The sequence below is a fragment of the Lissotriton vulgaris genome, chromosome 10, assembly GCF_964263255.1.
Source record: "Lissotriton vulgaris chromosome 10, aLisVul1.2, whole genome shotgun sequence".
Lineage (NCBI taxonomy): Eukaryota > Metazoa > Chordata > Amphibia > Caudata > Salamandridae > Lissotriton > Lissotriton vulgaris.
Window position 1 is genome coordinate 206,297,517 of NC_141698.1, and position 12,440 is coordinate 206,309,956.

At 42.2% G+C, this 12,440-nt stretch overlaps 1 protein-coding gene across 2 annotated transcripts in view; it reads right to left on the bottom strand.

Annotated features, from left to right (window-relative positions):
* Positions 1-12,440, bottom strand: part of CRHR2 (corticotropin releasing hormone receptor 2) — a 1,750,647-nt gene that overhangs the window by 1,057,602 nt on the left and 680,605 nt on the right. Inside the window, exons 1-2 of one of the 2 annotated variants that reach the window (XM_086940890.1) lie at positions 5,695-5,909; positions 5,468-5,587 (exon numbers count right to left, since the gene is read on the bottom strand). In XM_086940890.1, coding sequence (XP_086797016.1) covers positions 5,468-5,587; positions 5,695-5,812 — 238 coding nt within the window. In that variant the 5' untranslated portion in view covers positions 5,813-5,909. Of the gene's footprint in view, positions 1-5,467; positions 5,588-5,694; positions 5,910-12,440 lie in introns of those variants that run through there. The other variant, XM_086940889.1, reaches the window with a different exon arrangement.

A 12,440-nucleotide genomic window follows, 5' to 3' on the forward strand; every position in this document is an offset into this window, starting at 1 on the left:
CAAAATTCGACACAAATGATTTGTTATTTCTTAAACCCACAAGATTACTGATGAGGTCAGAATAATATCTTGTTCCCACTCAACATTCTTATTGTGTACTGGAATGGGCAAATCTTTGATCGCTTATGGGAAACATAATCCCCCCCAATTCTTTAGAGATTTTATTGTACACTTTCACTAGTCTATCTCCTATCCCAACAACTATTTGCTTACGAGGAAAATCATCTGATTATTATTAAAAGTTGATATTATCGTATCTATGCAAAATGCCAAAAAGGGCACACTTATGATACAATATTTCCCACATCATTATTTACTCTTACCTTACCATAGTTCAACAAGAGAAATTAGATATTCACCTTATTGGCATAAATATTAGCTGTAATGATTTAACTTTGAGGGAGTCTCCGTGACGGTTTTACCTATTGTGTATTCTCATGTATTCCCTTATCCCATCCTAAACATCCTAAAACAGATTCTCATATACCCATATGATCATCTGTTTTAGGATGTTTAGAAAGCTTAACACATATTTTATTGATGGAGACCAATATAATACATGCACTATATACCGGATCCTTTTGTGGTGTCATTTTTCCCCTATCCAGGGATCTGCCCTGCCAGCTAATCTCAACTCTAGGACCCCTTCTGTCTCGCTCCATGCTACCTGTTTCCTTTTGTGCCTGCTTGGCTTCTGTGAATTACTCAGAAGCCGCTGCAATGCTGACTAAGGACATGGGAGCTTTTAAAGTATGCCTGCTAAAGATGGAGGCCTGCATTGATATGGTATCAGAACTGAAGGAAATGGTAGGGAGCAGTGGCGGCTCCTCCTCTAAGGTGGAGGAACGTCGCCCCAGTTCTATTTAAGCAGTGCACAAAAGAAAAAGAAAATGATAACATATTATCATTTTTTTTTTCTTTGCGGCACTCAGAGCCAGGTGGGGGTGGGGGGCTGGGCTCTGTGACGCCAAAGAGGGTGAGGGGTGCTTTGCACTCCTCTAAGTGCACATGGCAGTTTGGCCAGCCTTCTGGGGCCGGCCAAACCATCATGCGCACTTGGAATGCTCTCCATTGGGCTCTGTTCCACAGCCCTGTGGAGAACATGCCCAACCTCACCAGACACTGCCTGAGCATCCACACAGAACACTCAGAACAATAATGACACTGTTTTCTGCAGCATCCTGATTGGCTGGGAGACCCCGAAGCCAGAGTGCTTCCGGTGATATAGCAGACTGAAGAGGACGGAGGAAAGGCAGCGTGGCAGCGAAGTAAAAGGTACATTTATTTTTGTATTCATAATAATTTTTCAATCCATTACCATCCCCGCCTGCCTCACCACCTCCTTTCTGAGGCAGCTGCCACTTGCAGGGAGGCTTTCCTTCCTCCCAACTGCAGATAGAAGTCCCTGCCTCCCCATAAATATTCCACCACAATACTTTGTTAGGACTCCATAAAAGGTATCAGGGTGCCGGTGTGCTACAAGTGCGCCTTCCATGGGTGACACCCATTCCAGAATTCAGTCAGTACATCTGCCACAGAAGATCAGCTAAAGGTGTACACATGTGCCTACTGTACCCAATTCACCGGAATCACATATATCTAAGCTTCAACCACTTGCACACTTGACTTGAGGTCTTTTAAGCTTTTTCTGGGATTCACAGATGCCAAGCAAATTTGGCAGTAGAACTCAACATACATTCTAGATTTCCATGCATAATCGTGGCCCACCATGCATATCCCAATGCAGTGTACATGTGTAGGACAATGCACTGAAGTCTACATGAAATCATGCAAACACTCATATTTTGGCAGGTTTTTTTTTATCTTCCAAAGACAAAATATATTCCCAGTGGAAAAACCTCTCATACCAGACCTCCTTGAAATATTGGGGTTTACCCATTCCTTTTCCACCCTTGAAAGGAATTTAAAATTGTTTTTCACTTGAGTAGCATTTAATGGTGGGAAACAACCAATAAAATATTTATGGGTATTCCTTCCTGATAATACCGGGGTATTCCCCTACTTTTTGGTAGTCAACCACCCAGGAATGCCAATCTATGTACACCCTAGTTGGGAAATTAATCCAATTACTCCTACCAAAATAAAGCTTCCAAACGGAAGCTAATCCACAGGAGTACATCTGATCTGCAGTGGCAATTGTCCGCTGACCATCATTCTGTGATTAAAGACTGGCCAATTTCTATGTATTGATTGTTTTTCACATGTAAATTTCGATCACATTTGCCAACACTTTCATAAACCTTGCCAATTAAGAGCAATTTCATCATTTCAGATGAGAAGCAAGCAAGTTAGGGAAAAGAGAACTGATGTGCCAATCTACCAATCTTATTGGTAACAAGTGATCATATTATACATGAAACTGTAATGTGCACATTACCTTAATCGGCAGCATTTACATTGATGTGCACAGTCGCTTTTAACGGTATAATGAAGCTAAAATAAGGACATACAACTTTTTGTTTCTAAAATGTATTTCTAAGAAGGAAAACACATTGGGACTAGTTCTCAAAAAGTATGTTACTCTAGTAGAACTCCTGACTTGCTACATATTCTTGGCATACTCCTTTAATTCATTAGTAAATCAGGAGTATTGAAAGGGTAAGTCACACTTATTCATGGCAAAATCTTTGTGCAATGGGCCCTTTCTATTTTTCTATGTTTCGCCGCTATGCCTAATAGAATCAATATAGGTAGATTTAGTACAAGGAAGTAGGGGATGAGTTTTTGAGGGTATTTTTGTGCTCCATGACTCAAGGATGCTTAATATGTTTTATAAATCTGTTGTATTGTTATTTTTTAGCTGCATTAACACCTTGGCTGCGGCTGGAATTCCGCGCCGGTACTGAACATTCCGATTGCGGGTGTGGTCATGAAGGCTCCCAGCCGTCATCAGCACACGAGCACCGTAACTCATGACCACTGGAAGCCGTCATCAGCACCGAAGGGGTTAAACTTTTCAGTGATGCAGCTTTGCTCCCTTATTGAACTGTGTTACAAGTGGCACAAACCAGTGACAACTTGTTTGTTCTGAAAAATATTTAGCATTTAATAATTTTTAAAATGGCTACATTTGCTGACGTTAATTGTATCATGATTTATAGCTCGTTCTGATAATGAAACAGCCAAAACCATATCATTTAGAAAATAGTAATATTTGAAAATGAACATATTTTCAAAATGTGGTTAAAAAAAATTAAAGCTAACAAATTATGCTCTCCTCCTTATTACCTATTTAAACAGGGGGAAAACACCGCCCACATGCTATTTTGCAAAACTTAAAAATGCAATATCTGACAATTTGACCTCCAAAGTTTAAGAGACCTGTATTTTCGATGGGGGCAATAAACTTGCCTGAACCGTTGGGATTATGGGGTCCATGGAGTTTTGACTGACCTCTGAATTTTATCTAGGGGCAGACTGTAGGGGAGAATGAGGAATTACCAGCACAGTCGGGCCCAGAACTACAGATTCCACTGATAATTTTTAAGAGGGTTCTATGGGTGAATCCAGAATTGCTGATAAATCACCACCCCCAGAGTTAATGTTGTCCCTAGCATTGTTAACTTCTAAGGTGCAGAATTAACACTCCCACTTTCTCGTAATGAAGCCAAGAGGGAATTACGTTGTAGCACCCCGAAAATGTGTTTACATTCCTCACCATAAACTGTGGAGTTGCCAGTTTGCCAACACTGTTCAAGAAGACAATGGGGCATTGGCGGGGTGGGGGTCTTTTGAATTGCTGGAGGAATGTGCATCACAGGGAGTACAGAGGTCACTGTCATCCTTTGAATTACCACTGAGCAACTTCTGTCTTAACACCCTGTGACTCTTTTAATTAAGTGATAATGTTGGTGCTCTTTTCAGTTTACAATTATTCCCAGAGTTGTGATTTAAGGCAATTAAGGCATAAGTATTAAAGAGACATGCCAAGGATAACGCATCCTAGTCCGCTGCAGAAGCTAGGATTAGAAATCATGTTTCCTGATTCTAATGTAAGCAATTGAATCATACACGACAAATGAACTTTAAATGAAGGCTGGCATTGGCGGGAATATCTGCAACTGAACTCTGAGGCTAAATAGGGTTCCTGCTGCTTTAGGATGATGATGCACAGAGGGACCGCTGTGCAAAGGGAAACGAGGAATATTTGCAGGCTCGTTTGTTTCCATAGAACCGGTGTAAAACTCAGTGCCTGCAGAAAGCAAAGACAGAGGTAAAGAAATGACAGAGCGCAACCCCCCAGGCGTTCTCGAAGGAACCTCCTCTTGGAACTCTGAAAGCGCTCACCACTGATTTACAATCACAGATGCAGGAACTGTGAATTACAGATGATGTGGCCAGGTTATTCATTTGTGCTGCTTGACTACTGCATTTTGAAAAGGAATGCATGAAGGGACCTACCTTTGATTTCATTACTGCACACCAGGAAAAGAACCCGGTTGAACAAGAAACACCCTTCTGGCAACTAGGGAGTCAATGGCCTGGAACGATTGGCCTTGCAGCAAAAGCTGAGGTGAAATAAACTGCTGGAACCAGTAATATATAACAATGGCAATGGATGTCTCAGAGACATCTTTGGAGAAGTAGGGAGGAGCTCTGAAGTCCTAAACCCCTACTCAAAGTGAAGCTTTATGTACACGTGCACTGAAGAATTACACACATATCACACTAACTCTCGCACATATAGAAACATAATTCACAAATACGCAGGAACACCTCACACAAACACACACACCATGGCACAGTGTTCGGTGCCTGCTGTTTCTACTGCCGAAAACTTTGAAAAATAAATTGATTTCGTGCATATTTTGTCTTCTCTTAAGTAAAAAAAAACACGTTCTAAGAGAGGAAAGGAAACTGCAGGCATTTATTCGTATCCATGTTCATCTGTCAAGCAATGTTTCTGTTTAAATTTTCTACGGACTGCACGACAGAAAGTTGTCTACATTGGAAACAAACATTAAAAGTACTTTAGATGCTATGAGAATAATGTGTGCAGCTCAACAAGCCACTGTTAATCACGTCTAGGAGCTCCACATTTTAACATTACTTTTTTCACAAAGTGCTTTAACACTAGAGCGCAGAAGTATTCCACATCATCAAAAATTATATTAACGGACACATTTTTTCCAAGATCGTAATGCTTTGCTCATGTTGGGACTGAAAGCTCCCAACCTGACGATGCCCATAAAAGTTAAAAGCACTGTCAATAATTGCTAATTCAACTATGTTTTGTGTATCCTTATTGCATGTAAACTACCCACGGGTTAGCTGTGGTAGGGATTTGTATGCTTGTAGTATAACCGTGTTACACTTACAAAGTCCCCTTTATCAAATTCAAAAAATGCCCTAAACATTCAATTGGACGCAGGTGTATTCCCATTTTTGAGAAAGTATTTGCATTTTTTTAGTCCATAAACAGGTGTGAGTAATGGTGCGCACTTACTGGTGGTGTTGTAGCGGATCCCATTGAAGTACTCCGGGCAGGGTCTTTCAACGAGTTCCCCAGCTCCACTCCTGGGCCAGCAGGTGCCTATTTGGTCAGTGGTGGCATTGCAATAGGAACCTTGAAAGACACACAAACATAGAGAGAGGTTAGTGCTGCAGACTGTAAACTGAAAAAGAACACAAAATACAGCCCTATAGCACTTCTGGCCTTCCCTGGACCCTTACCATTTAAGCTCAGAAAGGAGAATGGGGTGTTCTCTAAAAAAGCATCTTGCAGTGCGTCTAAAAGGCTGCAGTTGGCGTCAAATTCGTCAATAATGATTTCGAAAAGTGTGCCGTCCATCGCGGCTGTCAGAGCGGATGCCGCGAGCCCCTGCGCTCGGTGCTTGTTGAGCGCGAGACAGAGTGGGATTTGACGCTCCTCTGGAGTAATCCTCTGCCTGCCCGAGTTTAGTAAAGATGCTCCAAGCACTTATCTTTAAACAGCAAGGCGGCGGCCAATGGCAGCGAAGCAGCTGCCTCTCCCTGCCCTGCCTCCGCCACTCGCTCCATTCATTCCCGCCTTTGTTGAAGCCTGACATCTACCTCAGCCCCAGCCGCACACGTGCGCGAGGGAAGCGGCAGCAGGGAAACCAACCCGCCCCCCCCTCCCCCCGCTAAGTGGGGTTGCCGGTTCGAGCACAGTGTGGGCGAAGGACCAGACCACTCAAAATAAGGGGACTTTCGGTGAAAAGCTCGAGACGCCACAGAGAGGAAACGAATACAGAGTGGAGTCAGTAAAGGTGCTGCAGAGGGATGCCGTGCTTCAGAGACAGTCCGGTACCCGGAGGAGGGAGGTCAGGCAGACAGATATCTCTGAGACGAGACAGACGCACTGACCAGGGAACGTGAAGCAGAAGAGCTGGCAGTGATAAACCCCGGGTCTCGTCACAGTCACGGGTTAATAACCCCTGGCATAGAAGCCGCGCGCCTGGAGAGAGACTGGTTAAAGCTTTATTATGAGCACCTTTCTGAGGCAGCACTTTTCATTCACATCTCTTCGGGAAGGGACGCCCTGACTGGAGCAGGTGCTCTCGGAAATATGCTGCGTGCAGAAATAACGAGATAACATACTCCTCAGCCAGCATGTCACACATTACCAATGGACATTTAACACGCCACAAAAACGAATCAGAGAGAATTTAGTTGATGAGTCCGGATGACCGTGGTGTGTGGGACCATCAGCAAGAAGTGCTGTTGTTACATATAATAACATGTCATCCTATGTTTCATGTCATATGTTGTATGGTATATGTTGTGCAAAGGTAATTATTGTGCTATATTGTACGATATGTTACGACCTGCACATCTGGCATCTTTAATTAAATACATCTGCGTGGAATTCGATTAAATGTAAACACGTTAAATATTTTGTGACTGCGCTCAGTTCGTCACTTTCACCTACATCTCAAAGGAGCCCATCACTGTATGTTTTTAAAGTATGTGGGTGGCAGGGGGTGTCATGATGTGTGCATTGATAATTGTGTGTTTTTTTTATTATTTACTCCTTAGTGAAGAGGTTTTTTTTATTACAAAGGCGGGAAGTCATTTGCATTGACTAAAAATATTTTTGCTTTTCACTGGTTGAAATAGTCTACTTTTGACTTGCTGTGGTGTGTTTATTTTTATTTTGAGGGATGTCTTTTATCGCTACCTGAGATACTGCCGTTTGTTTTCATATTGATTAATCATATGCTGTTTTGCAAGGGCCAGAGGCGCTTAGCTTGAGGTAACATTGTTCAGGGAAGGTTAATGCTTTGGCTTAATGAGAAGGTGTCTCTTATTAACTGATGACGAAACAAGGACATTCCCACTTGTGTTTCGTTTAGTTTGTCTGGATTTGCTGCATTCTGTTTGTATTGCAGAGGCATTGAGAGTCATATTTATCACGCTGTTGTGTCGCCCTTGCACCATGCAAGGGGGCGCAAAACCTAAGTAAGATTTATTAAGCAATGCAAATCCACATTGTGTGGCCCTGCATGGCTTTCTAAATCTGAAATAACGCAAGGCAGTGCAAATCGCTGCCTTGCGTTACTCAGTCGCAAGGAGGCGTTCCATGGGTGGAGAATGGGTGCTCCCATGCATCAACCTATGGATTTTAGCACATTCTCAGATTTACCATTAGTGGTAGACCTGGGAATACGTCAAAGTGAGATGCTTCCACAGGTCAGGCGTAACAAGGAAAGATATGGAGAGATATCTTTATTTCTCCTCATTTTTCCTCTTTCTACATGTGCTGCATGCAGCACACATAGAAACAGGAAAATGCATTTAAGGTGCCCCTTCCTGCACAAAAACAATCCTGCATACCACCCAGGCATCCTTGCACCATGGCGCAATGATGCATGAGTTGGCGATAAGTATCCAAAAGTGTGCCAGCACTAGGAAAGAACAGGATTTCACCGGGTTATGTTAAATAAGGGGCATTCCTGCCCTTTCCCTTTCATGCAGTGCAGCCCAACAAGGCGGCTTGCTGGGTTGTGCTGAATGAAAAAATAATAAATATGTGCCTGAGTGTTTTTATTTTAATGAAGTAAATATGCAGCCTAGGGATTATTTTACTGCCTGTCTGTGGAGTTTTAAGAAAGGAGTGATTTTTTTTTGCATTGGTGGTGGTTTTGTGTGTTGTGCGGTGCACACTTTGCGAGGAAATTAGTACTAACTTGTTCTACTACAGCAATTGTTACCCAAATGTTGTGGCTTCATATTTTTTTCAATATGATATTGCGGTTAAAGTTTAACTTACCCATGCAATCGGCTGAATTAACAAGTACAAGCTATTCACAAAAGTTGCCTTTGCACATTTTAATCTATGTATTCATGTGCAGCTTTACTCCCATGATTGGGTGAAATCATGCAGAAGTAAATCCCATTCCAGGACTGAGTGGCTTTTCCAGGTTGCAGAGGCCTTGGAAATTTGGGAACATTAATGGCCTCATTTATGGCATTTTGGCATAGGTCAGTGCAGCAAGGCACCTTGCTGTGCTGTCCTACGCCAAAGTGAAAGGACAGGAATGCACAGTATTTAAGCAATATGTTGCATTACTGTCCTTTCTGCCTGTGCTCGCACAGTTCTGGTAGTCTAGGGCAATGTAGTCCCCCTTGCAATATGGTGCAAGGGTGCCTCCATTTCAGGCCGGATTGTTTTTGTGCAGGAAGGGGCACATTCCTGCACAAAGACAATCCTAAGAGGCGTTTCCTCTTTCTGTGTGCTGCAGAATGGAAAGCGGAAAAAACTGAGGAGAAATAAACATACTTTTCCCTCTTTACACCTCACCTCAGGAGGCGTACAAATTTGGCACTTTCCCAGATTTACATCATTTTGTAAATATGGGCAGCATCAAATTCCATGGGTGTTGCATGGGAAAACGCCCATGGATCACCCCCGGTGTTGTATAACATTTTAGGACCCTACTGTAATTTTCCAGATTCATGCCCTTATATAGGTATAAATCACCATATCCTTATATAGGTATAGAAATCATAACCATATTTTGACATAGCTCACGCAGTCCAAATACAGCAGGGCTACTTCCACTAGTTCCGAAAAATCTACAATGATTTCTTGGAAAACTCGGCTTCAGCAGCTAGGGACTTCCCCTTGCTTGAATACTGACTTGTCCAAGACCTCATGGAGTTTTCAAAGAACTGAGACTCTTTGATGTCGGTATTATGTCCACCTTTACCTCAAACTCGGCACCTTCAAGGTATATATATGCCCACACTTGCCATAGCAAACACACAGTGGTTTGGAGCAGTTCGACTATCTACTTGCCCGACGCATCCTGCTACAGCAAGTGCAGAAGGAAGCCAACCCTCCAGCAGACGCACTGAGAGAGACGCTGTCTTTTCTCTTGGCAAGAAATCCAGCTCCAGTGTTTCCAAGCTACCCTTGCGGGTTGTTGGGAAATCGAGTCCTGAGCCTGACTTTTTTCATTCTAAACCAAGGTACGGAGCTGATTAGACCCTTAGAGAAATCTTGGATAGATTCTTGGCAAAGAATACTACATTTAGGCTACACCTCACTTATTCCTTCCCTCGTACTAGGCTTAGATTAGGTACATCGGGGTAGGCGTATTTTAGACGCACCAGTTGAGTACTTTTTAGCCTTTGTTATTTATGTATGTATTTAACTATGGTCTAGGAGCCATACAATGCTCTTACAGTATTATTTTATCCTACTCTTTTTACTGTACGCATTATACTTTACAACCAGTATTACGATTGTAGCAGTTCATTTCTTCTGCTTAAGAAAGAAGAGTGTTCAATAAATACCTTTTATTGAAAACGCCTGTCTCTGTATTTCTCTGCACCTCTGGTGAAACGAAGCATGCAACAAATGACTGAGTAAAATATCTATCTATTGTTTCCACGACTCTGAAGATCAGTTTTATCTTGGGGAAACAAAGTTGTCATGTTTATGCGGTTGTCAGAAACGAAATCCCTTCTTGTGAACTCAAGAAATTTTCTAGTGACCTCTGAGCTAGCTGTCATTCACAATTAAGTCTAATATATTTGATAGAGACCCAGCCGCGGTCGGTAGTAGGAGTTTCTGCAGGGCGGTGACGTGGGGAGGGGGAGGGGCAGGGTGGGGGGTAGTAATGTATGGATTACAGAGTTTAACAGGTAAGTAAACATATAAATAAATAAAATGAATTTCGTTGCATGCACTGCATCACCAAATGCTATGTAGTGCGCGCAAAAAAAATGTTTTATTTATTTATGTTTACTTACCTGTTAAACTCCGTGATCCATACATTACTACCCCCCACCCTGCCCCTCCCCCTCCCCTCGTCACAGCCCTGCAGAAACTCCTACTACCGACCGCGGCTGTAGAGACCTAATAGACATAAGTCCTACGTCAAATCTATAGGATATATTATTCCAATGCGCAGAGCCTATTGGGAATATAGGAACTACACTACATGGCGCCCAACGTTTGGTAAGGCACTAATTTAACGCTAGATACTAGAGTAACTCAGTCGTGCTTTTCATAGAGACCCCTTTATCCCGTAAAATTCTCCAATAGACGTCTGGAATGGGTTGAAGGATAATAAATCTGCCATTACTGAGTAGGACGAAAAATCCTATTTATTAGTTTTTGGTTTGTTTAACGTTGAAGGATACAGTGTTCCAAAATATTGTGCACCTTATCTTTATTTCCTTGAAACTTGCTCTGCAAAACTTTCAACAAAATGTCGGATACCAATGAGGATAATCCCAGGGAAAGTGGAACTGCAGTAAATGCAAATCAACCAGGTCTTGACGTTACATGTTTCCGATATGACGATGCGGATGCTATAAACATCCTGGAAAAGGTGCGGATAACAAAAGGTCATAGAAAATGGCGTATCTGCAAAAGGTGGTAGGGTAATTTTTGTCATAGAGGCACATGAATATCGGCAGACAGAGGTATTCTATTCATGGATTATCTTTCCACAAGAAAATCCAATAACACATGTGTTCCACTTCTATAAGATAGAGGAACATCCAGCGGAAAAAGTTCCTTTCGAGGACATTGAAATTCCACTAACTTACCATGAGCATCAGCTCTGGTTTAAAGGCACCCTACAACATCAAAATCACATTACCAGGCTTGGTCCACTAGGTAGACCAGAAGCAACATGGCCGGTACTAGCTAGCTATACATCACATCCTGCCATTGAACAAATGACAGGTACAGAACTATTAGCTCAGCTAAAACAATTAATTAAAATCCATAGACAATTGGTACAATATGTCATGCAGACTCTAACAGTCCAACCTGCTATAAGAATTCCACATCGGGGAACACAAGCAAAATGACACCACAGACTATACAAGCTGTCATTGGTAAATTACCCACAAAAAGGGAACAAATTCCATTCTGGTAAGCTCAAAACATTACTCAAATTGAGGCAGTATTTCCTGATAGTACACCTTATGAGAAACACAGGATTCTTACAATCTGTTTACCAATGGGGATCGCACCACACCTGGAGGACCGTGACACATGGGGTACAGTCTTTGCTGCAATCTACACAAAAACACATGGTGTTCCATCCATGGCGGTAATACCAGACGCCCTGAAACAAATTAAAAATGAATATGGAGCAGAGCCTGCTTTAAATCTGGGTATGAAATTACTGAAAGATTTCAAACAGGTCTCAGCTATAATATTAGCTAATAATAAAGATGAAGCAGCATCTGTGGCAATCCGCAAAAAACTAGGAGAACTTGATGTAACTGAGCAACAATATGAACTGGCCAGAATAATAGAAAAATCCTATGAAGAACTAGGAGGAGATAGTTTGGGAGGGAAACCAGTAAAGCCGGAACTAACAGAAAATCCTGAAAAAGTTTTTATTAAAAACACACTCACTACTCCTAAAAAGAAGTGGGAAAATAGTAGACAGACACTTCCTAAAGAGTAGCATTCTCAATCCAGAGGTAGGTCTCCTCAAATTGAGCCCTCTGAAAAGAGGTATAACCTCAGAAACAGGGATAATTTGAGAAAACCTGATAGATATCAAGATACTGATACACGTTCCTCTCATACCTTTCAGACTTCCTTGCAGAAATCCGAAAGAAGAGGCTGATCAGAACACAAGGAAGAACGTGTGAAGTCCAAAGACGATCAACACGTTCCAAAAAATAAGAAAACTCAATTCACCAAAAAGAAGGTAGCAAGTCTAAAAATCAGACATGCCGAGGATCTTGAGGACACAACTCAAGAGCGGGAAGTGGGCCCAGACAATGATGGACAGCGCAGCAGAGATTACCATAGCTTGCAAGATCCTGAAGGATCATCTGGAGACAGTGGACCTGAATGAATGCATTCAGGCTGAATCTCCAGATACCAGTGTTAGTGTACCACATAAGTTATATGAAGTAACACTTCGAATAGAGGGGGACATAACTAGGAAAATAAAAGCACTCTTTTGGGAAAAACT